At 43.7% G+C, this 25,269-nt stretch overlaps 2 protein-coding genes across 3 annotated transcripts in view; both read right to left on the bottom strand.

Moving 5' to 3' along the window:
• Positions 1-18,664, bottom strand: part of ADHFE1 (alcohol dehydrogenase iron containing 1) — a 38,388-nt gene extending 19,724 nt beyond the window's left edge. The window contains exons 1-9 of one of the 2 annotated variants that reach the window (XM_055127195.1): positions 18,556-18,664; positions 11,314-11,351; positions 9,230-9,276; positions 7,750-7,803; positions 7,387-7,541; positions 7,053-7,249; positions 5,540-5,617; positions 3,310-3,415; positions 1,522-1,674 (exon numbers count right to left, since the gene is read on the bottom strand). In XM_055127195.1, the coding sequence (XP_054983170.1) occupies positions 1,522-1,674; positions 3,310-3,415; positions 5,540-5,617; positions 7,053-7,249; positions 7,387-7,541; positions 7,750-7,803; positions 9,230-9,276; positions 11,314-11,351; positions 18,556-18,614 (887 nt within the window). In that variant the 5' untranslated portion in view covers positions 18,615-18,664. Of the gene's footprint in view, positions 1-1,521; positions 1,675-3,309; positions 3,416-5,539; positions 5,618-7,052; positions 7,250-7,386; positions 7,542-7,749; positions 7,804-9,229; positions 9,277-11,313; positions 11,352-18,387; positions 18,522-18,555 lie in introns of those variants that run through there. The other variant, XM_004602418.2, reaches the window with a different exon arrangement.
• A 1,754-nt stretch (positions 18,665-20,418) lies between these two features.
• Positions 20,419-22,076, bottom strand: RRS1 (ribosome biogenesis regulator 1 homolog). The gene has a single exon (XM_004602419.2). It carries the CDS (start codon positions 21,975-21,977, stop codon positions 20,883-20,885), a length of 1,095 nt encoding a protein of 364 aa, XP_004602476.2. The 5' UTR covers positions 21,978-22,076; the 3' UTR covers positions 20,419-20,882.
• Positions 22,077-25,269: the final 3,193 nt, after the last annotated feature.

Below are 25,269 nucleotides of genomic sequence, written 5' to 3' on the forward strand. Positions count from 1 at the left end.
TTCTCTCACATCAATCTTACAGGAGGCCTCTTTCAGGACTTGTGAAATGGCACATGGTAGTTTACTGCTTATTAATGTGGAAGTGGGACACTGCTGTAAAGCAAGACCTTTGCTTGCTCTAGAGGTCCCCAGTGCCACTTTGGAAAAGCAAATCCTCAAAGGTGCCTTTTAGATGAAACTCAGTCTGCCTGCACTCGCTGCTTGGAAACTCTGGCCCCCGGAGGGTGCCTGTCTCACACCGCCAAGAAAATCACTTCTTCCTTGCCTTTCTGCAAATTTGCCCGGAGTAAAGATTCCTGTCATAAAACAAGATTTTTTGGTTTTTAGTATGAAAACCCTCTCTCCCACCTCCTCCTCCCCTGTTCATTTGGAACTGCCGAGCTCCTGACTATCCTTTCTAAAACTCAAAGTTTGTTTCCTTTCCCCCAAATAATAAGGTAAAACTGCAAATGAGGATATGTCAGTCTTTCCTCTGTCCATTTTACCCCTCACCTGCTACTTTGGCAAGCCTGCCATATCCGTTGTGTAAACTGGCTGGCCGTTATCTGCATTTGCTTCTACCCCGTCAAAAGCTGCAGCTTCGTGGGGTCTCCATGAGCCTCACAAAGTTCTGTGACCTCCCTGATTTCTGAAAACTGCAATCCAAGTCCACTTCTCCATGCAGCTTCCGAGCCAAAGAAGGCCGAGAAAGCACATACTCACACGGGGCTCCACCTGCCATGTCAGTGCCCTCCTCCCCTACCTGTAAAGGCAGAATTGAGTCAGGCCTTCCACTGCCTTAATGTCTCAGCAATCAGTTCAACTCAGCATCCCTTTGCTCTCTCAGGAGCTTATTATTGCTATGTTATTCAGAATCTATCTATCAAAACTTTTTAGGATGTCTTCTATATCTCCTGGGATAGAAAAATAATATATCAAATCTAGCTCTTGTGATTTTGCACACTGGGATGATTCTGTGGGTCTTTGGGGTGGATGGATACAGTCCACCTCTCTGTGACTCTCATTTCTGCCCTTCGTGGCTAAATTCCCAAGGATATCACTTAGCTTTGGTTCCGAGGCTTTGATGAAAATCCCTTCTATTTGCACCCATCATAAATTTGGGTTCTCTATCTTTTCCCTTTGCAGTCTTGTTAATTATTGTTTGTTTTGGGGTCACACCCAGCAATGTGCAGGGCTTACTCCTGGCTTTATACGTCAGGTATCACTCCTGGGAGGCTCAGGGGATCATAGAGGGTGCAGGATATTGGACAAAGTCAGCCATGTGCAAGGCAAGCACTTTCCCCACTGTACTATCACTCCAGCTCCCTTGCAGTCTTTACCTTTTCAGGCAGAAGGATCCAACTTTCATGAGTCCTCACACGGATTCTTTGTCTCTTATACCTCCAGAGATTGCTGGGTTCTAGTGCTTCTCTATATCCACTCACTGCTCTTTGGGTCAGACTTGCTCAGGATAATTCAGAATCCTGAGCCACATTTTATGTGATATTTCTGTTTTATTTCTCTCCTCTCTGGATGACATACCTTTTCAGATACTTTGCAACGATCCGAAGGGCATGTACTGCCCAAATGTCACTGATTGGATTGCTGCCCTGATAGGCTGGGCGAGTGATGGGATTCGAAGGACAGGGGCTCCGCATGTGGTAAGGAAGAGCGGTGTAGGATTCCAGGGCATGGCTAACAAGAGAAAAATCAAAACACAAAGATTGAAAGTATTGTCACTCTTCTCTTCAAGTCAGGTTATAAACTGCCTCGGAAACATTTGTACTAGCTCTGTGGGTGAATATGCTCTATAGCTCTGGTAAACTTATTACTCTTTCTGCAACTTAGCTTCTTGCCCTTGATAGTCGTCACACACTACAGAAATGAACATAGGATTAGACTAACAGCATTATGGTATTATTCTTGGCTCTGTGCTCTGGGATCACTCCTGGTAGTACCCAAGATACTAAGAATGTGGTGCCAAGAATCAAACCGAGGAAGGGACAGTGCCTTCACCGCTATACTCTTTCTCTGACCCAGAACTATGGTATGTATCATTGCCTAGTCTATATGAACACATAAGAATTTTTTCCCAGTGAGAATAAATCTTGATGATATTGAATTTTTAGACATTTGAGTCATGAGGTTGGGAAAAAGCTGAGGACTGAGCACAGGTTTTGATGCGGAGGATTGGGTTTGATGCCCAGGACCACATGCCCTCCAAGCACTGCCAGGAGTCACCTGAAAGCCATAATGACAGTAGCCTCTGAGCACAGTTCACTGTGCCTCCCAAAGACAGAAACAAAGAAAAACTTGAATCATGAAGAAAAAGTACTGAATCTAAAAATGCCCTCCTTATACTATGTTCACCATTTTACACCTAGCATTCATGAAACACCATATCATCCAAGGAGGGTCAAAAGCCAACTAAATCTACTAAAAATAGTGTGTGTGTCTGTGTGTGTGTAGTGTAGTGTAATGTATGGTGTATAGTGTGTATAGCGTGTATAGTGTGTGTGTTATTTTCCTGCCTGTGACTCAAAGAATATGTTTTTATGGCATGACCAAGAAAATTAAATTCACACTGTAGGTTCCTTAGATTAGTGCTTGGCACACTGAAAAGTTTATCATTCACCATTACTACTCATTCTTGGCCTAAAAAATTCAATTATCCTTTCCCTCATGTGTCCTAAACTCAGCGTTGACTATTTCAAGAATCAGACTTTAGCATTTCCTCCTCCTAGAAGTCAAAGATATAGTACTGCAGGTAGGGTGTTTGCCTTGATGTGGCACTTACTCAAGGGCTGGGACCTGAGGAGTATGGGGTGCTGACATAAATGTCCTGGGCTCAGAAGCTGGTGAAGGGGGTAGGGAGTCATCAGCACATCATAGTCAGGCCAAGAGACCATGTATGACCTGGGCAATGTTATTAACCATCTCAAAAAAAAATTTTTTCCCTATCCTGAGATGGGTGGTGTCTCAGGGATGCAGTTAAATGTTGCCACAGGAGCTCCCCACTCTCTTCCCTTCTCTGCTCTTCTCTCTTCCATGCAGTGACAGACCTGGGTCACAGGAACAGATGTGTGAGGTGGAGCCATGGCACACCAGCTCCAGTCCTGCCTTTGCCCTGTCCCTGTGGCTGGAGGTTGTTAGGGTGGTACATTCTTTTTTTTTTTTTGTGGGGGGGTGGTATGTTTTGAACTGCAGGGGGTGTCTCACCCGGGCCCTCGTCAAGCAAGCTCTGAGTCCTTCACACACGCTTCCGACAGTAAAATACCATGCATAGATGCAGGTACTGAAGATGCCTCTCCACGTGGTCCAGGTACTTACCAGAGCACATCGAAGCCGCTATAGGCGACCACCCGGTCAGGCATGTGCTGGGTGTGCAAAGGATCAATCAGTCCCAGCGTGGGTTTGATGGCTCGGGAAGCAATGCCTAAGTCAAGCAATTTCAACAGAAACTGTAGATTTGGATACCACTTAAGGAAATAAATACAACCTTAGAATAATAAATTATTATCACAAAAAAGGGGTGCAAGGAGAGAGTTCAGGCTAGAGTGCATCCCTGGCAGTTGTGAGGCCTTGAGTCAACCCCACAAGCCTCTCCCTGCCTGCACTGCCGGGATAGTCCTGGGAGCCACCAGCATCCTGGGTCCAAGCACTGAATATTGTTGGGAGTGGCCCTCGGTCCCCAGTCATTGCCGAGAGACGCTCTCCAAGTTGAGGGAACGGGGATGTGGTTCAAGTGGCAGAGTACATGCTCTGCATGTGTGAGGCTCTGGGTTTAATCCCAGAGTTCCCTGAGCTCAACTGTATGTGCCCCCACTTCTACAGCACTATAACAAATAAAATAGAAAAGTGGGAGATAAGATTATTCCCATGTAAGGAAGGTGGAGAAGGAGATTTGAAGTCAAAAATCAGTTTGTTTCATGAAGCTGAAGCCCCTTCTGTTTACAAATGCCAAGTGTGTATATTTCTTTTCAACTCCAGTCACTGGCTACGATGGGAGTATTTACACCCCAGGAATGGGTAAATGCTACAAGTCAGGGATTACTTATTCCAGAGAGCTGATTTATTAGCAGACCCCTGGTTTTGGATTCTAGCTCTGAAACTTACTATGTGTCCCTGGACAACTTACAAGGACTCTGTGGTTTAATACAGGACCTCCAGGCTCACAGAGGGGCCAGAGAGAAAGAGTCCAGCGAGTAAGGCACTTGCCTTGCATGCAGCCAACCTAGGTTTGATCTCTGGCACCATTATGGCCCCCTGAGCACCTCTAGAAGTGATCCCTGAGCACAGAGCCAGTAGTAAGCCCTATGCACAGCCAGTGTGGAAACTACATGCCACTTCCTGCAAAAAACAAAGCAGAATTTAATTGCTTGATACTACTATTTTTATCTTGAATAATGTCAAAGGGTGATGTAATTTAGTTAAAAAAATAAAGAAATCTTGGGGCCAGAGTGACAGGACAACAGGTAGGGCATTTGCCTCACATCATGTTGCAGTTGACCCAGGTTCAATTCTAGGCATCCCATATGGTCCCCCGAGCACCGCCAGGAGTAACTCCTGAGTGCAGATCCAGGAGTAACCCCTGAGCACTGGTGATCTGACTCCAAATGCCAAGAAAAAAGAAGAATATTAATAAATGTGATAAGAATTGAATGTCTAGTTATTTTATAAGCACCTAGAAGAACTGAGCCAAATTCAAAGAGAGGGACATTGTTAGCACATAACACAAAAGATGAGGGTCAAAGAAGATAGGATGGCAAAGAAAAGAAAGCCTGGAAGTAGAATAGTGTTTTCTTGGGAAGAGATGGGTATGCAGAGCAGGCTGGGAAGGAACATGGGGAAACTTCCGGGAGCAATAGGAGTGTTTTGGATCTTGACTGGATCGGTAGTTCATGGGTGTGTATAACTGGCATAAGCATAGACCCATCAAATGAAGTTTGTGTGTGCATCGCACTCATGACACGGGGGATAAAACCCACATCCTAATGCATGCAAAGTAAGTGCTCTATAGCTGAGCTACAATCCGTGGCCTCTAAATTAGACCTTTCTTCTTTCCCCTGCCCGCTCCTCCCCCTAGCACTCCCCTCCTCCTCCCTTCTATTCCCTTCCCTGTTGGGAATCAAAACCAGCACCTTACACACGCAAGGCATACACTTTACCACTGAGCCACATCCCTAGCTCCCAAAATGAGATTCTTAAAATGTATACTTTGTTATGTAACATTTTGTCTCAGTAAAATTTATTTCAAATATAAAAAAGAGATTTGAAAAAGATAAAAACATCTTTTACTGATAAATACAGTTTCTAAATTGGGTAGAAAAATGGCCACTCAAGGTCCAGGACATTTCAACATGATTTTGTAGGTAAATTCTCAGGGAAAAAATTGATTAGATTGCTCATATTTTTAATAGATATTTGGTAAAATAAAATGTTTACATGTACACATTCTTTTCTTAATTCTAAAAACCCCTTATTTTTAAGTACGAGTAGTAAAGAAAAGATAATAGAGTCGAAAGATAAAAGAAAAAAATTTTATAGGGAAAATTCTTACCAGTTTTTACTTTCAAGTGTTCATAGTCAAAAATGGCGACTCCAGTAGTTTCACTTCCAGTTCCTGAGGTAGTAGGGACTTGAAAAAAATAATGTGAATTTTTAACAAGTCACTTAAATAATGACCAATGGAGAAACATAAATCAGCATTTAGAACAAGGAAGCAAAGTTAGGTAAGGAAGATTTGCTGCACCTGATGTTTATACAGGTATTAACATGCATGTTCATATATATGTATGATGCATGTTCAGTATGCATATGTATATCTTAATATGCCTTTATTTTTAACATGTATGGTGTTTGTGCGTTATAAGCATGTATATCTAAACTGAACTTGGTCTGTGTGAGATCTGCATCTGTTAATATGTATATAGGATGCTTATATCTGTACTAACGTATATGTAGGCCAATATGCATCTATGATGCATATGTGTGATATTTATTTCTGTACTAACAGCTCTGAGTCCTCAGGCTTTTCGGAAATAGCTGAAGCTGGGTAATCATGCATAAATTTGCCATCTCTAAAAGACATCTTTATTTCCTGCTTCTCGGCAAGCACTGCAACTTCTGCCTTGCTGGGCTTGGGAATTGTGTTATTCTGTCAAGTTTCTAAACTTTACTAATCACCCCTCTGTGTGATGCTGACACAGTTTCACCAGAGGGTTCCATTTGCCAGACTTCAATTAGGCCATTCCCTGCTGATTGTTCATTCATGTCAAAAATAGTTCATCTGCCTTCAACTCACTCCTCTCCCCAGGGCAGGCAGCCGTTAGCAACAGGGGGCAGGAGAGGGGGCAGGAGAGGAGGCAACAAGAGAGTGAAACCCTGAACTGATATTTTCCACTTACCAGTGAGTAGATTCAGGCTATGAAAATTTAAATAGAATATACTAACAGCTGGAAAATGGGGAAGATCCCAAGGTCTGTGTGGAACAAGTTATTGTTATTTGGATTAGTGTGTCTGTGCCCCCAGCAGCCACAGAGCAGATGTCACCCAGAGCCACAGGGCCAGACTGACCACATGTCCCAGGGCAGAGACAAAGCCCCAGGTCAGCTGAAGAGCCTTATGCAGAAGAAAGGGTTCAATCAATTCCACACAAATAACAGCAAATGTTCCCCTTAAACTCCACAATGGTTGGCAAAGTTGAACAAAATGGAGAGGTTAAACTCCACAATGGTTGGCAAAGTTGAACAAAATGGAGAGGGACTGAAGACACACCCCCCATTATAGAGAGATGCAATAATATGTAAACAAGGACCTGCCATGCCTCCATATAGTGATTTCATTCATGGCTTAAATCTGCAAATTTTCTGCCCAGTGATCCACTTGCCTCTACCTAAAAAACAAGGCTCAGAATTTTAAGCACAAATAAATTGCTATCTTGTTCTTCAAACAAGGTAGTGAGTGAGTCAAAATGAAGCAAGCACACAGCTTTGGAATCAGATCCTTAAGTTATGAGTTTACATCTTTCCTGAGTCTTTTGCGAACTGTTAAAGGAAGCCAAAAGTCTTTACCTGCAATCAGAGGTTTAAGAGGCACACTCACTGGCTGTCCCTTCCCAATGGGGGCATTGACATAATCCAGGAAATCAGACTGTGGGCTGGATGCATAGAGATTAGCAGCTTTGCAGGTGTCCATGGTGGAACCGCCACCCACAGCGACGTAGGCATCAAATGCTCCCTTTTTGGCAAACTCAATAGCTTCCATGAAGCTAGAAGAAGGGAAAACAGAACCACTAGGTCATATTTGTTGTAAATAAATTTTTTTCTTTTTTCTTTGTTGTAAATAAATTTTGATATAGTGATAGTGTTGGCCTCTCTGAAAATAACAGCCACAGTCCCATAGTACCTGCTGTCAGTCGGCTCCACTCTTACACTGTCGTAAAGCTTAAAGTTGATGCCGTTCTTCACAAGAGAATCCATGACAGTTTGTACAGGAGGGAGCTGGGAGAGGTTCTTGTCTGTCATCAAACAAACATTTTTAGCCCCCATATTTTGCAGGTCCTACAGTAGCAGAAATAATTTGTTAGATTTGACTTCACTTGAAACACAATAGTCTTCTGCCAAACAACGTGTGTTTCAATTCAAAATTTTACATTTTACAAAACAAAAACCAGACAAAAATAAATACATATGACTCAGTTACTGTAATTTTGCACTTGTTTTTAAAGCTATGCAATGTTTATAGACTATAGAAATCTTAGATACTTGCCATGCCAACTTCCTTTGTGACTCCGGCTCCATATCTAATATTTGAAACAGCCATCTAAAGAAAAATGCAAAACCAAAACAAAACAAAATCTGATTCAGATGAAGCATGCAGTAAAGTGTTGATCATCCTGTTTCTAAAAGTTGAGATGGTTCCTCATTGTCCAGAAAATTAAATATATATTTCTTAGCTTGATCTCCCAGGCTATTCTCATCTGGAAGATCTCATCTTATTCTCAGACTTACATATCTTTAAACATATATATATATATACATATATATATATATATATATATATATATGTTTTCTCCGGTGCTGTGGTTCTAATTTGGGGCTTAACATATGAGGTATGTGCTTTACCACTGAACCACACACAATGTTGTTTTATTTGAAATATATTATTAATTAATGGACTGAAGTGACCACACACAATGTAGTCACATCATTATGTTTCTTTAAACGAACTGAGGCTTCAGTTACTTATCTTTTCCCAAACACTTCATAAACTCTCATCTGTTCTCTCAGCTTGAAACATGGCTTCCTAAAGTTGGTAGCTGAGAGACTGGCTCATATATCTATGAATGCTGTGTTCACTTTGGGCCTGAAGACAAGTTTTGCTTGAGCAACATGTTAAAATTTTTTTGAATTCTTTAATAAGTAAAAACCAGGATTCGAAAAGTGAACCATAAAAATTCAGATCTCTCCTGAATGACCCCAGACTTGCATTCCCTTCTGGCAGCAAACACAGAGGCTGAGAAGAGGCCAGTCCCTTCAGAGGGACAAGAAGTAGTTCATTGTCTGGCACATGGTGACATTTTAATTTACGACAGGAAGAGAGACAGGGCATTAAACAAAAACTAGGCAATTACAGTGTGATGAAAATTATCAGAAATAATCACACCTTTATTCTTGCTTCAAAAAATGACTTGAACCTCTTTTAGAACTGATATAGTTACAAAAGTAAATAATTATCAATATGCAACATATATAAATTGAAAAGATTGCAAATTGGAAATTAATTCTATTTCAGGCTGTACAGAAAATAGCATTCAAGATATTATTTATATTAACAGAAGATTTGTTTTACATTGTTCTAACAAGGTACTTTGCTGAATAGGAACATTAATTAATAGCACTGTAGCACTGTAGCACTGTTGTTCATTGATTTGCTCTAGCAGGCACCAGTAACGTCTCCATTGTGAGACTTGTTGTTACTGTTTATTGGCATATCGAATATGCCACTGGTAGCTTGCCAGGCTCTGCTGTGCAGCAGGGATACTCTTGGTAGCGTGCCGGGCTCTCAGAGAGGGGCGGAGGAATTAAACCCGGGTCAGCTGCTTGCAAGGCAAATGCCCTGCTGGCTGTGCTATCACTTCAGTCCATTAATTAATAATATATTTCAAATAAAACAATGCAAAGTTAGGAAAATGTTCAGTTACATTTTTTTAAGGTCATTCACAAAAGAAAGGATGGATTAAATCTACCTCAAAAGCATAATCTGTTGTTTTCCCAGAAGCCGAAAGTCCAGGAGCTAGAAATGAAAAAATTGGCATCAGAGTAGGCCTCAAATACAAGCAAAAATATTGTTACTTGATAATAAATTTGTAACCCAGCAGTGAATATAGGCATTTCTCTTGAAGACTTACTTAAAATGTATTTCATGTTTTATTATTTATTTTTAATTAATTAATTTATTTTTTTGCTTTTTGAGTCTCACCTGGCAATGCACAGGGGTTACTCCTGGCTCTGCACTCAGGAATTACTCCTGGTGGTGCTCAGGGGACCATATGGGATGCTGGGAATCAAACCCAGGGCAGCCATGTACAAGGCAAATGCCCTACCCGCTCTGCTATTGGTCCAGCCCCTTTTATTTTTTTTATATATCAAATTAAAATTAAACTTTCATTTTAAGAGCCTTTATGTTAACTTGATTCTGTTTATGAAAAACAGTTATTTAAATTATTTCCTAATTGAAACAAAAATACTCCCTTGAAAACATAATCTGCAAAAATTCTTTAAAAACCTTGACAGTCTCGGGTCAGTTTATGGAGAATGACTATTGAGTTCATTAACTAGATTTGTCCTTACACTTCCTAACTAAGATCACTTATTTGAATGAATATGGCCCCCGCACCCGCCCCAGTCACACACACACAGATTACTTATAATATAACCTTTCTATTTCTCAAGCTTGTATCTACAAACCAATTTAGTATTCTTTATAGTATTTAGCATTTTATAGAGATTCAATAGAGGTTTATGGTACAAGAGTCCCAGGGGACCATATCTGGGGCCTGGGACTCTTGTATGTGCAGGGATCCCAGTTTGATGTCCCCCTAAGCCCCCCTCCTCTCGTCCTCCTAGGTGACCCCAGCACCCTGGAGTCCAGCAGTGCAGCACTGTTGGGTCCCAGCTTTGCATCCTACTGCCAGTTAGCCGAGTATCACTGGGAGCCGGGGTCCCTTGGGCATCCCCACAAGCAAGCATGGTGGGGTTTGAGGACCAAGATATTCCCAGCAAAAGTTCAAAATTTTTTAATCCCTACAGACTATAAAGAAATAATCTATTACTGAAGTTTAGGAGAAGACATAAATGGGAAAACAGTGAGATTATTATCTTTCTCTACTCATTTTATCGCTTTGCTCCCATAGGAAATTACTGGCTCTTTGTCGAAATCAACTCGAAATTAGAGAAAAATATCTGAAAGCAGAATTCTGCTCACGAGCATCGAAAGCCCCGGCCCGCTTTTGCTGGGTGGAGCGGCGCCTGCGCAGGAGGGCTGGCCTGGCCCACGGTGAGTCCGCTCCTGAGCCCGGGACTCTGTTCTACTCCCCATCAGGCGGGCTTTTAGGTTTATTCCAATTTTTTTTTTTAATAGGTTTCTGCCTTTGGAGCCTGTTATGGCCGCCCCGTGCTTTCCATCGCTTCTTGTATTGTTTAGATTTGACCTTTTCCTCCAAATGGTGAAATCAGTTTGTGTGTCAGTAATTCAAGTGACAGTGTGGGTGACGAGGCACTTCCTGCAGCTCTGGGAACAAGAGGACCAGTGAGGATAAGGACATTTGTGAAAACCAAAAACTTGAGCTTTTTAAAGTTATTAGTAAAAAATTTATTCTAAAGATTAATACAAACAAGTTTTTGTCCCTCTTTGGATATCGCTTTGTCCATTAGTCTTTTTCTTTTTCTTTTTTTTATTTTTGAGATGGATCAGAATCTTCCTAAGAGATTTCATCTTGATTAATTATGTTTGATGAATTTACACTATGCTAAAATCCTATTCATGCCATGCTTTTCAATTTTGGTGAATAATTCTATTTAAACAAGAGATAGTCATTTAAACAGCATAAAATACATAAAATACAAACACATAAGTTGTAGTATACATTTGGTTAACAACACATAATTAAAATTATAAATTACCAATTTCAAGTGAAAAGATAACCATTTTCATCAGCTCTTCCCTCACATGCCTTGATTTACTGTTTTTCACTCTTTGCCCAAATGTATCTGAAACATCAGTCATGGAAACAAATTATGGCTAGTTTAAACACACAGAACATATTTTTACCTTGGGAGTAAGTATGAGAATGTGTTGGACACTGGCATCTAAGGAAAAGAAAAACAGACAAAAAATTAAAATGAAACCTGAATAGGAGAAGGAACCTGAAAAGCACACACATGGCATTTTAGTTTAGCTGCCTTCAGAGTAGAAAATACTGAAAACAGTAGAATTAAAAAAAAAAAATCAGAAATCCTCTTGGCCTGAAAGTTTGTTACAGCCTTGGATCATTTTTACACAAATCATTTGAAAAAGAACTTACTAAATATCTGCTGGGAGCTGAGCAGAGGAGCTGAGCAGAAATTAGGCGGCTCGAGTGGGTGGGTGGGGAGAGAGCGGAAGGGGACACTAATGAAGGGTGTGGTGTTGGAACATTGTATGCATGAAACTCTCATTCACAGTATTGTAAATCACTGTGCCTAAAATAAATTCAATAAAATAAAACAGGATGCGGGGTCATTAGCAATTCCACTCAAGGAACTTTGCATTTCCCCATTTTTGAGATGTTTAATTTTTCCACAGACAGTTTCTAGGCCATTTCCTCCAGGAAGTCTTCCTGGTCTCTCTAGTCACCACTTTTCTCTGTCAGGTTTCAGCAAACATCCAAGTGGCGCTTAGGCCTCAGAGGCCTTTAATTTCAGTTTAACCGTCACATTTTTCTCATCCAAATGTCTCTTTTCAGGTCTTAGTCCTGAAAGAGCCCCACATTTTTTCCTGCTTTCTCTCTTTTGACTTCCAGATTCCTTCCCTGTTATGATAGCTTATTTCCAGGATGGTTCCTTCTCTGGAATCTTTTTCTTCTTCATGCATGTGGAGCACTGGGGGAAAAGACTTCCTGTTTCTATTTATTGCTCATTTATTTCTTTTTTTTTTTTTTTTTTTTTTTGCTTTTTGGGTCACACCCGGCAATGCACAGGGGTCATTCCTGGCTCATGCACTCAGGAATTACCCCTGGCGGTGCTCAGGGGACCATATGGGATGCTGGGATTCGAACCCGGGTCGGCCGCGTGCAAGGCAAACGCCCTACCCGCTGTGCTATCACTCCAGCCCCTGCTCATTTATTTCTACTTATTTGCTTTCTTTATTGTAAAAGTAGGTTCTCAAAAGCTATATTAAAGCTCTGATCTCTATGCTATTTCTCCTCTATCCCTTTCACATGTTGAATTAAAACATTTGAGGGGAGGGAGAAAAAAGGTTATGATAGTCAAGGTAACAGAATTTCTGAAAATTATGAAGGCGAAATTTCAACACCTGGGAAGTGAGTGAGGGGACTCCCATGAATCAAGACTGCCATCTACTGGCCACTGATGAGAATATCATGTGCTCTATTTTCCCTGGTCATTCCAGCTAAAGGATCCTTGGGTGGAATGAAAACAAGGCCAGGATGAGGTGCTCCGAGGGTAGGTCTCACTTTTTAAAACGTTCCCTGCTACATCTCCTTTAAGAAGAGATATAACTGGAAAAAGATCTGAACTTAAAGCTTTTCTACACAGAGGTCTATGGGAGTGTGTGAAGTACATGTTTCCTAAGATATGTCCCTTCTCTGTTTTGTATTTTTCTTTATTTTTTTTGGGGGGAGGGGGATGTTGAGACCCGTCTGGTGTGCTCACAGCTTATTCCTGATTCAGTGCTCAGGGATCACCCCTGGAGATTCTCGGGGAACCATACATGGCTCCATGTTGTCTGCGTGCAAGACTTACCTCTGTACTATCTCTCTGGCCCATTATACATATTTCAAGCTCAGAGCTATCTTAATTCATCACCTCTATTTCTTATTTGGGGTTTGATGCACACCTCTTTTGCCTGCTGGGGGACCTGCATCTGTCCCTCATCTCTTGGTCTTCTTTCTCACTCCAACCTTGTCATATCGAAGAGTTTGAAGCTCTCGAAACTCTTTACTTCTTGTCCCCCTCAACTTGCTTAGATGCTAGTTCGCCTCACTGCCACCCTGGCCTGTGTGCACTGGCTCTCTCCCTTGACTCCTATACATTCCTTGGTTTGTTCGAATCTGGCCTCTTCCTCCACAGGTTCCAGCGCTTGGGGGGCCTCCTGACTTCTCTCCTAGGGCTGTGCTCTGCGGACTACTCCCTCCTCAGGTGCGCAAAACACTGCTGGCTCCAGGACTCTCAACTCACCAGGATTTCTCTTTCTTCAGCTCCTTTTCCGCTCTGCCTGTTCTTATTCTTTCAATTTTTATGTAGGCACCAAGACTGACAATACTGTTGCTAAGAGAGTTCTGGGCTCTACACAATGTTATTGTACATAAAGTACCAACTCCACATCACCAATGTGGTCAGTGGTCAGTGTCCCTCTACTGAAGTCCCAAGGTCCTCTCCCTCTTCCCCCAGGCCCCCATGCAAATTCTAAAGGACGAGTTTGATGGCTAGAGTTTTTGTCAGATGTTAATAATAGTGTTGATGCTTATGGTTTTGATGTATAAAGTTCCTTCACCTCTCCATCACTGAAGTGGCCAACATCCTTGGCCATGAATGAATGACCTTATGAATGACCTCTTTCACCTCATCAGCCACCTAGCACACCCACCGCCCTGTCCAAGACTCTGCTTCTTTTGCTGGGCACTCTCAGTTCTAGGCTCTCGGGTCAAGGGAGTGTATCATTCGGTGCTTTCAGTGCTCCTGACTTGTCTCTCTTTATACCATAGCTGAGTGAGATCATCTGGCATTTTTTTTCCCAATGCGTAAAATGAGTTTTATTAATGAATTAAAGCTTTTGGTTATTGAGCTTGTAATTGTTCACTTCCAGTTTTATAGAGATCCTTTATGATTCTAAGGTATTCTAGATAATGAAAAAATTTGACCTTTGGAATTGTGTCAATTCCAAAGCAAAAACCTTTCCATAGTCTATTTTATGTTTTCAAATTTTAGTATTGGAAAGTATGATCAATATTTTATTTGAAAACAGATGCACAATTTTAACAGCTTTTAATAAAAATATACAGTTAACAGTAAAGTACACTAATGTAAGTCTTTTACTTTGCTAAGACTTTTCATATATAAACCTGAGAAATCATCTCAGCAATCATCATGAAGAATTTAGTATTCATAAAAATTTAGTTTTCATATGAAATTACTTCCTCATACCATTCTCTTGATGACCACTGGAGTTACATAGCCTATATATTCTGTCTAGCTTCAGTCTTCAAAATTGTTAAGATACATTTATAGTTTTAAATATAGTTTTTGATTATTTACTATGTAATATTATCTCAGATGGCTATAACAATCTGTTTGCCTAGTTCTCTGTAATGAACATTTGAATTGTTTCCAATTTTATTATTTTTTTACAAAGTTGTTCATGATTGGGTTTCAGTCATACAATGTTCCAATACCCACCCTTTCATCAGTGTACTTTTCCCACTGCCAGTGTCCCCGGTTTCCCTACTGCCTCCCACTCCCACTCCGGCCTACCTCTTTAGCAGTCATTCTCTCTCTCTCTCTCTCTCTCTCTCTCTCTCTCTCTCTCTCACCATCATCATCTGGCATTTGTATTCCTCCCCTTGACTTCCTTCACTTGACATGATGTCCCTAGTTCCCTAGTTCCTTCCAAGTTACAGTGAACTGCATGATTTCATCTTTACTTTGGCTCAAATCCAGCTATGCTCAGAGTTGACTCCTGGCTCTGCACTTAGGGATCATTCCTGGCAGGGTTCTGGGTGTTGGGGATTGGACATGGGTCTACAACATGCAAGGCAAGAACCTTACACGCTGTCCTATCTCTCTAGGACCAATCTCATCATTTATGCTTGCTCTCTCCATATCTTAGATGACGGCCTCTAGTCATCCTGGCCCATCCTTACTTTTAGAGTCCACGAAGGTCAGGGCTGGAGCAATAGCACAGCGGGTAGGGAGTTTGCCTTGCATAAGGCCGACCCAGGTTCAATTCCCAGCATCCCATATGGTCCTCAGAGCACCGCCAGGGGTGATTCCTGAGTGCAGAGCCAGGAGTAACCCCTGTGCATTGCCAGGTGTGACCCAAAAAGCAAAAAAAAAAAAAAAAAAAAAGAGTCCATGAAGGTCTATCCAAATCTACGCACTTTCTTTAGGCACACTCTCTGACCCAGTTTATCACCTATGGACATCCCTGCTCAGTTTCTAACAGGCTTCTCTGGGCTCCACCTTTGCCACCTCTATTCCCCACTGGTCTAGTTTCACGGACACTGTTTTCTTGTTTAGAAGTACTTTGATGACTGCCCTTAGGTCTTAGAATAAACGTCAGATCCCTTCCTACCTAACTTCTCAGCTCACTCTATGTCCAGGGTTGATCTCTGAGAAAGTTAATTTTGTTCTTTTCCTTAAGTGGTCCACACACTCTCTCTTTCTCTTTCTCTCTCACTCTTTCAGGAATAGTATTGCTATTTTCTCTGCCATGAGTTCTCCTCTTCTCTTTTGGGTGATTAGCATCTTTTCTTGGGGCACTTCAGGCATAATTTCCCCTGGGCAGTGTTCCCTCAGTCCTGAGGCCTACATGAATAAGGTCTAAATTTTCTCCTGAGTTCCAGAACAATGAATTTTTCAATTTCCTGCTGAGGCTCTCCACGTTGGTGTACCTGAGTCATGTACAGATCCAAAAGCTCTAGCATCTCCTGCTAAAGCTAATCCTTTGGCACAGTTTATATTCGGGTAAATGGCCCAACAGACACCCTGATATCCCAGCCTGGAAGCTGAGCTTCCTGTCTCACTAGGTAAACACTGCTGATTTTAACCCACTCCTCTTCATTCTTCATTTTTGCCTCCTGTACTGGCTGTCTCACCTTGTTGCCTGAACTCTTCACTCCTGATGGAGAACGTTACCTCTAGTCCTTCCTCTCTCTACCACTAAAAGTGCTAAGATATGGTGTGTGATACTGGTTCCAAGGGATAGACTTGGTTTTACTTGACAGAATTTCTATGATGGAGTGATAGTACAACAGGTAGGGTGTTTGCCTTGCATGTGGCCGACCTGGGTTTGATCCCCAGCATCCATAATGTCTCCTGAACACCACCAGGAGTAATTCCTGAGTGCAGAGCCAGGACTTAACCCCTGAGCATTGCCAGGTGTGACCCAAAAAGAAATTAATAAATAAAATCGCACTGTATCACACTGTCACCCCGTTATTCATCGATTTGCTCGAGCTGGCACTAGTAACATCTCCATTGTGAGATTTCTTGTTACTGTTTTTGGCATATTGAATACGCTATGGGTAGCTTGCCAGGCTCTGCCATGCGGGCAGGATACTCTCGTAAAAATAAAAAAAAAATAAGTTTCTATGATGATTGAAAACAGAGTTTTAATACAGCTGAAATTGATTCTTTCCATTTTGCCTTCAAATCCTCACAGAACCCCTCATGTACCAACATCCATCCTGACTCTCCAAAGGAGGCCATGGGACATGACTAGCTCCCCAAATTTATTTGGCTACAGGATTCTTACTGGTTGTTGGGTTTTTTTTTTTTCTTTTTGGGTCACACCTGGCGATGCACAGGGGTTACTCCTGGCTCTTCATTCAGGAATTACTCCTGGCAGTGCTCAGGGGACCATATGGGATGCTGGGAATCAACTTATGTCGACCTTGTGCAAGGCAGATGCCCGATCCGCTGTGCTGTCGCTCCAGTCCCGGTTGTTGGTGATTTTAGGGTCACATCTGGCAGTGCTCAGGGACTACTCCAGCACTGTAATCAGTGGTCTTTCTTGGTGGTACTGAAGCAACTGGTGCCAGGGACCCAACCAGGGCATCTTTCATACCAAGCATGCACTCAGCTTGTTGAGCAATCTCTCTGGTCTGGATTTTCATTAATGTTTTGCCATGAGAACTATTGCTTCAGTGACTTTCTATTATCTACGGGACATGGTAACAATCCCTTAGCATTGGAATGAGAATGATGATTGCAAAGAAGAGTATCTGAGATTAAAGCCTGGCTGTGTCACTTGCTTGTTGTGTGAGATTATTTATCTTATTTATCCATCATATGAGGATAAATAAGATAAATAATCACTATGCGATAAGAGTTGTGGTAAAGATTACTATTAATAGTATATATGAAGTGGGTAGTACTTGGCATATGTTAAGTGCCCAGAATTAGTTTCTTTAATGTTCATGGTCTTCCACAATTTCTCCTCTCTATCCTCACCTCCTATGAAGTTAGGTCCAGACTTTATACTATTAAATCCTGGAAACTTATTTTTTGCCTCTAATGCTGCTTTTCCTTCTGGCTGAAATTCTACTTCTGGAGTCTCCTTCCTTTCCTACTTTTCTCTTCGTGGGTGGATCTTCCACCCACTAGCTCAAAAATCTCCCAGCTGATCTGTGCACTTGCACATTCCACAAGTATTTATTAAGCATGATCATGGGCCCCTCGTTCCTGGAAGACCAGTCGTGCAGGCCGTAACATTTAATTTGCTGCCTCGCTGCTCACGGCCGGGGTTGGAATTCCCTGGATTTCTCATACCCACCTTTTCCTTTCACACCCTCCAACCCTTGCCTTCCTTTTACCATAGTCCCCTCACTCGATTTTCTGGATTTTCTGCTGGCCTGGAAACTGCTTCCCGGCCCACCTATCTCGGAATCCCTAGCACTAGAACCGTTTACGGTTCGGGGCACACACCCAGGACTCTCAATGTGTTTTGATTCGGTGCCAGTCCCTCGAGGGTCTGTCCCAACCGTGGGGCCAGGCATTGTAGTCCCCGGGCCTTAGTTCCTCCCACCGCACTGCAGCCGCAAATGCACACTCGGATGCACTCACACACCGTGTCCCACTTGGCCCGCGGCCCGAGTCCTAGAGCATGCACTTGCCATGCACTTGCGGTGATCCCCACTTCCGCAGGTTCATACACACACACACGGCCGGAGTCCTAGTCCTAGAGCATGCACTTGCCATGCACTTGCGGTGATCCCCACTTCCGCAGGTTCAGGCACACACACAGACACACACACACACACACACAAACTTCCGCAGGTTCATGCTCACACACACACATTTGTCCCACTTGGCCCGCGGCCGGAGTCCTAGAGCATGCAGTTGCCATGCACTTGGGGTGACCCCCACTTCTGCAGGTTCATGCTCTCACACACACACACACACACACCTGTCCCACTTGGCCCGCGGCCGGGTCTCCTAGGGCATGCACTTGCGATGACCCCCCCTCCCGTAGGTTCTTTAAAGCAACCGGCAGGAACGGGTATCGGACCCAGCCCAAGGACGCTGCGTGGCGCGGCGGCACCTCTGGGTCCCCGCCCGCCCGGCCTGCACTCACGCTGCCCGATGGAGCTGCTTCAGCAGGTCGGCGACCCGGGAGCGGGCGGCCGCGGCCATGGCCAGTCCGGTCTCTGCGGCCCGCCCCACTGGCGGCCAATCCAGGCCGCGGGCCGCCCGCTCCCGCCCACCGCCCGCCGCGGCTCCGGCTTAACTCTAGCCTAACTCCAGCTCGCTCACCTTTGAGACTGCCACGAAGGCGAACTGCTCCACTGGGCCTACGGTACTGTTGAAATCTTCTGTTCATTCTTTATCCACTCACTTTTTTTTTTCACAACGCTATTTTGCCTTAAAAAAATATATTTCGAATAAATCAAGATACTGCGGTTATACTCAATGGTAAACAAGAACTTGGCAAAAATCCCAAGTCCTGGTGGAACATGTGCACTGGTGAAGGGATGGGTCAAGACTTAAACCTTTGTAACTGTTCTCACCGAGATTTAATTAAAAAAAAAAATCCCAAGTCCATGCTGTGTGTAACTGCTGTAGCAAGAATATAAAAACAGGGACGAGAGCGACAGTACAGGGGACAAGGGGTTTGCCACACACATGGGCCACAGGGTTCCATCCCACGAGTTAGCCAGGAGTGACTCCTGAGTGCAGAGACAGGATTAAGCCCTACGCATGGCCAGGAGTGACACCCAACAAACACAAAACCGAAAAGTATTATTTCTTCTCTCCCCCCACCCCCAATACCCACAACAAACACCAAAATAACCAGTTGAGAATCAACCTTTCAAATGCTCTGTGAATTGGTTAGCTTTTGATGAAGTTTTCAGTAAATCATTTAATAGTTGTAACAGTACTTTAAAGTATCTCTACTCTATCTGGAATGGCCTAGAAGAGTCAGGTACACATTTCCCAGAGGGAAATTTGATTATGGAAATGCTCAACTTTATTTTTTTTTTTGCTTTTTGGGTCACACCCAGCAATGCACAGGGGTTACTCCTGGCTCTACACTCAGGAATTACTCCTGGTGGTGCTCAAGGGACCATATGGGATGCTGGGGATTGAACCCGGGTCAGCCATGTGCAAGGCAAATGTCCTACCTGTTGTGCTATCACTCCAGCCCTGGAAATGGTCAACTTTAAATTAGAAAGCATTTTAAGGCAGTAACAAATGAGTATTTTTTTGGTAACCAATTATAAAATGTTTCATAGCAATATTTTTTAACAAGTGAATTACAAAATAACAAAAATTAATTTCCAACTTCCCTATCAATTTTTAAGGTTAGAAGGTAGGGCAGAGTTGAACTCACCCAAAACAGTCTCTGGATTTTGGCAACTGGGCCACACCGAGCAGTGCTTAGGTAGCACTCCAGGTAGGGGTTGGGGAACCCTAGGTGGTGCCAGGGATTGAACCTGGGTTGGCCTGCAAAGCAAGCACCTTACCTACCGGCTGTATACTCTCTGGCCCCTGGACTGGGTTATACTATAAAATCTATTCAGAACACCTGACAGAGCTGAATTAGGAAAAGAAGTCTAGGGTAAAAATATCACCTCATAAGCAAACCAGTTCAGAAAAGACAAATCACAGATATTTCAATTAAGGATTTTGTGGATTTCTCACATTCCCAAACACCCCAAAACAAGCTTAAAAAAAAATTGAGACAAAAATGTTGAGTTATATATTTTCTGGGATGAATAAGGATTACCATTATTTGGCAAAGTTCAAATTTATCATGTGTGTGTTGAAAAGCATGGGGTCATTTTTCAGGTACCTATTAAATATGGTCAAGATTATAAAATACCAAATGAGTTTTTACAATAAAAGTGGCCTTGTTGACACCATCCTTCTGGCTTTTTTCTTTTGAAGAAAAACATAATCTGTGCCCTGTAATCAGGTAAGATCTTTACCAACACAGTTTAAAGCAACATTAGACACGCTTTTATTAAATAATCTTTACAAGTTATATTCAAAACTATATTTTGAAAATGTTCTTTCCTTCCCCCGCTTTGATAAACACAGAACTTTGCTATAAAAATAATGCACATTATAACTCAGCCCATTATAAGAAATATGACCAACTTTTCCTCAAACCATATCCAAAGTTTTAAAAAATAAACAAAACCCCCGATTGCTATGAAGCCACTTTCCTAGTTTAGACCACATTCTTACCCTGTCCATCAAATACACACTTCAATCTCCAAGAGTTTTTCGTATGGGGGGAACCCAATAATTGTAGAGTTCAGCTATTTGAAGCGAGGATAGTCCTGTCCCTTCCACCTCAAGGATGTCCATTTTCTCTACCATCACCTGCGCTCCCTCCCCCAGAACTTAGAACTTTCAGAGTGCAGAGTCCTCGGTGGGCATTTCGGGGGGGGAAACTCACTTCCTTCTCTTTCCGCCTTGGTGCTGCCCTTTCCTCCGGCCACTCAGCCCAGGAGGCCCGGGGTTCATCTTGCCTCCTAAGCCCCCTTTTCTCTTACCTCCCTGACCAGGCGGCCCCCCTTTTCTCTTGCTCCCCGGCCCTTGCCTGCCCCCCTTTCTCTTGCCCTTCTGGCTCATTTTCCTCTTCTTGGCCGCCTCCTCCTGGTCCTCCTCCCTCATCTGCTTGTTGGTGGCCCTTGTCACGTCCATCTGGGGCTTTTTGCTGTTCATGACTCGCAGAAGCTCCAACTGGCTCTTTTTCTCGGCTGCGAAGTCCCCGAAGAGGGGCTGGAACTTCCTCTTCTTGCCGGTGCCCCGGGGGGCCTTCTCCTTGGGCAGGCGCTCCTGGAAGCGCCCCACGGACGCGGTGGAGACCTTGGCCACCTGCATGGCGCGGCCCAGCTCCTCCTTACTCTGGTGTCCGGTCGGGTGCAGGCCGGCGGCGCTGGGCAGCTGCGCCTTGTGCGCGCGGGCCAGGTTGCGCAGCCGGTTCAGCTCGTTCTTGGCCACCCGCTCCTTCTTGGCCTGCGCGCGCTTGGCGAACTGGTCCTCCATGGGGTCGGCGTTGCCGGGCACCTCGATCAGCCACTCCTTGGTGTCGTCGCGGGCGCGCTGGTAACCCCAGCGGCGTCGCCACTGGCCGCTCACCTCATCCCACACCAGATTGGTCTTCTTCTTGGGCTGGATGCCTTTGAGGCGCGCGAACTGCTGCCAGCGCGTGAGCGGCCGCGGCCGGGGCAGCGGCTTCTCGCGCGGCAGGCGCGTGGTGGGCTCGGGCAGGCGCGCCACCAGCGTCTCGTCCACGCGCTCCGTGGGCAGCTGCCACAGCTGGTTGAGGAGCAGCTGCGTGTTGTCCCGAGCCAGGGCCCGCAGCTCGCGCTCCAGAGCGGGCCCCGCGCGCTGCACCTCCGTCGGGGGGTTCCGGTCCAAGGCCAGCAGGTTGCCCAGATCGAACTCCAACTCCAGCTCTTTGTGGACCGTGATGAGCTGCAGCTTCTCCGCTTCGTCCCGCTCCGCCTGGGCCAGCAGCTCCTCAACGTTGTGGCCCTCCATGGCGCCGGCTCCCCGCGCGCCCACGGTTGGAATCAACTTCACCGCGGCCCGGCTCGGATCCCCGCCGTGCACCCACGTGTGCGGCCGCCGGGCGGCTTGCCCCGGAAGAGAAGGCTCCGTTTCCGGAAGCCCCGGAAGTGATTCCCAGGCAGGGCGCAGCGAGCCGCGGCCGGCAGAGGGCACTGTGGGAGAGCTAATGGGATTAGAGGCTCGTGCCGGATGCGGGCGGGGAGGGCGCCTGGAGCTCGGGTGTCCACTTAGAGCTCCCGGGTGCCTTCCTGGGTGCAGCTGGGAGTGGCGCCTCCTCCCTTCCCGAGGCGGCAGAGCGAGCGGTCCCTGAGGGCTAGGTTCCAATTTCAATGTCAGAGTTTTGTCCTGATGCGTCCTTAACCAGCTCTTGCCGGGACTAGACTTCTCATCCGTGAAAGGGGAACCCAGGGATGGGTGGAGCAAGACAGGCACACAGACCTGCCACTCAGGGTCCAAATGAGCCAGGCTGGCAATTAGTAGGTGGACGTGGTCACGCTCCCTCCCTTCCAGCTGGTACCTGGGAGCTGGGTCGTCTCCTGGATGTGGCCTTTGCAGCTAGCTAATGAGACAGTCTGGGTTCCAGTTCTGACTGTGTCACTGTTGGGGCCTGTTTTATTTGTTTCTTAAATTTTAGTTTTATTAAAAAAATTTTTTTAAATTGAATTACAGTGAGACACATAGTTACAAGGTTGTTCATGATTGAGTTTCAGTCATATAATTTTCCAAACACCTGTCCCTTCAGGAGTGTACATTTCCCACCACCAATGTCCCCAGTTTCCCTTACCGAGTTTTGTCCTGTTTTATAAGGGCAGGATGGTTATGCTAATTGTATCGACCCCCAATACTGTTTTAAAAATTTGCAGAAATGCTTACAGATAAACGAGTTAATGTTCCCCCTTGTTAGAGTGCGGTTTTTCATAATAAAAGAAAGTGTGTTCTGTTCATCACGGGCACATAGGCTCCTGAGAGCTTGTTGGACACGCAGAATCACCTCACTCTAATGTATTGAATCATAGTTTTCACTTTAACAAAATCTCTAGATGAAGAGTATTCAGTTTGGGAGGTAATATTGATTGTGTGATTTACAGGAATTATAAATTCTTTAGCCAGAAGTTGTGAATAGTAGAGAGGGAGAATTTAGTCACAGAATAGTCAATTAGAAATAGATTCAGTTCAAGTTTTTTGTTTTTCGACCCCCCGCCCTGCTGTTGCTCTTGTTGTGAAGATCAGGAGGTCAAGCACATGATTGATTGTGCTTGCCAGGGTTTACACATCTGGTTCTAGTGTTCTCTAGGGGTCTCACATTAATAGTGGTGGTGCTCATGTATATTCTGGTTGTAATGTTCATAGGAGGTCACTGTGCTTGTGGGAGTTAGGGTGTATGTGGGATGACTTACACAGTTCACACTGATGACCATGATGTTCATACATATTTAGTTGCAGTGTACATACTTGCTTGTCTGTGGTGTTTCAGAGGTTGAATGCTTTGTTTTATTTTCTTAGTATGTTTTGAGCTTTTTGGGCCACACACAGCATTGGTCAGAGATTACTCCTGTCACTGCAATAAGAAATTACTCCTGGCGGTGCTTGGGGGACCATATAAAATGCCAGGTATTGAACACAGATCAGCTACATGCAAGCACGCGCTATACCTGCTGTACCATCTCTAAAACCCCTGAATGCTTTATTTGGGGCCTCTGTATTCTAGAAAGCAAAGCCCCTGGCACCATGATCCATGTATGTGAGCAGCACCAGGATATAATGTGGCTTTGCTTTTGCAAGGCAGTTTTCTATGCCACTGAGCAATTGTCTTGTTTTCACAGTTGAATTTCAGCTAGAGCAGACTTTCAATGCAGCCTCATCTATTATACCTGACCCCTCAGTTTGGTCTTGTTTTGAGCTCGCTGTCTTAGCTCAATTCTCCTTTGTTCATTCCCTTATCAAAGAGTTAATGAGCGGTGTATATTTCAGGTATTATGCCAAAATCTTCCTTACTCTTTTTTAAAGAGAATTTTTGAATTTTTGGGGGGGAACATTTGTGATGCCAGGGATTGAAACTACATTGGCCTCATGCAAGGCAATCACCCTACCCACTGTGCTATCTCTCCAGACCCTCTAAGAGCAGTTTTAGATTTATTGGCTTTTTTATTCTTCTGAGATTTTATTGAGTCACTTGGCACCAAGTCTTTAGTACAGATTAATTCTAGGCCAAAGGTCAGAAAAGATAACTGCCTTGAACCCTAAAAGCTTTGGGGAATATAGCAGAAGAGAGTTTAGTATGTTGACACTGATCTCTGGGCTTCCTTAAGCTTCTGATTCATTGAACAAACATTTGAATGTCTACAATGTTCCAGACTCTAGATTCAAAGATTATAGAGAACTTATGGAACAGTAGGGAGGAAAGAAAGGTAAAGAAAAATTTACATTATAGCATGTAAATTTGGGCCTTTAAAAGGAAGTACATTTTTAATAGGATTTAGCTCCTTTGTTGATCTTCAGAAGCTGTTTTTTTAAAAAAGAGTAGATTTTTATGGATATGTTGAATGATAAACTCTTACTGGGTATATGATAATCAGTTTGACTCATATAGGTCCACCTTAATTGAACTATAACCATTTTATACTTCATAGTTTTTTTTAATTGTACAAATGGATTTTAATTTCCTCGATAATTTGAGACTACTTTTATTCTCATTTTGCTGAGCATGATTCTAGATGTAAATGGGTAGATAATACATGGTTAATTGGAAAAGTAAGTCAAATAAATAGACATATTTTAATGAAAAAGATTAATGTTGGCAATGTTAGATTAAAAGTAATGAAACTTATGAAACTGGAATTTTATAATATTCTATTGAGGGGCTGGAGCAATATGACAGCAGGGAAAACACTTGCCAGGCACATGGCTGACCTAGGTTCAATCCCTGGTACCCCATAGGGTCCTCGAAGCCCTGCTAGGAGTGATCCCTGAGCACAGAGCCAGGGGTAAATCCTGAGCATTGCCAGGTAAGGCCCAAACTGGAAAAGGGGAAGTTCTATTGAGACAAGTTGGCAAGCAGTGGTTTCCAACTTCACTTTGTATTGTCTTTGTGTTAGTCAGACTACTCTGTTAGTAATAAAAAGAGCTTGTCCTACCAGGGATGTACAAATATAGGGGAAGTTATTTAAACAGTACTCCCACTCATTATTTTTCTTTGTGTTGTTGTTGGTTTCTCTTCATTTTACCATACTGTAGGAATTTTATTTTTTATGCATCTTCTCCG

Source organism: Sorex araneus, chromosome 2 (genome assembly GCF_027595985.1).
Source record: "Sorex araneus isolate mSorAra2 chromosome 2, mSorAra2.pri, whole genome shotgun sequence".
In the NCBI taxonomy this organism is placed as follows: Eukaryota; Metazoa; Chordata; class Mammalia; order Eulipotyphla; family Soricidae; genus Sorex; species Sorex araneus.

Excerpts from the sequence above, each read along its gene's own strand:
- RRS1 (XM_004602419.2), bottom strand. The coding sequence starts at position 21,977 with ATGGAGGGCCACAACGTTGAGGAGCTGCTGGCCCAGGCGGAGCGGGAC.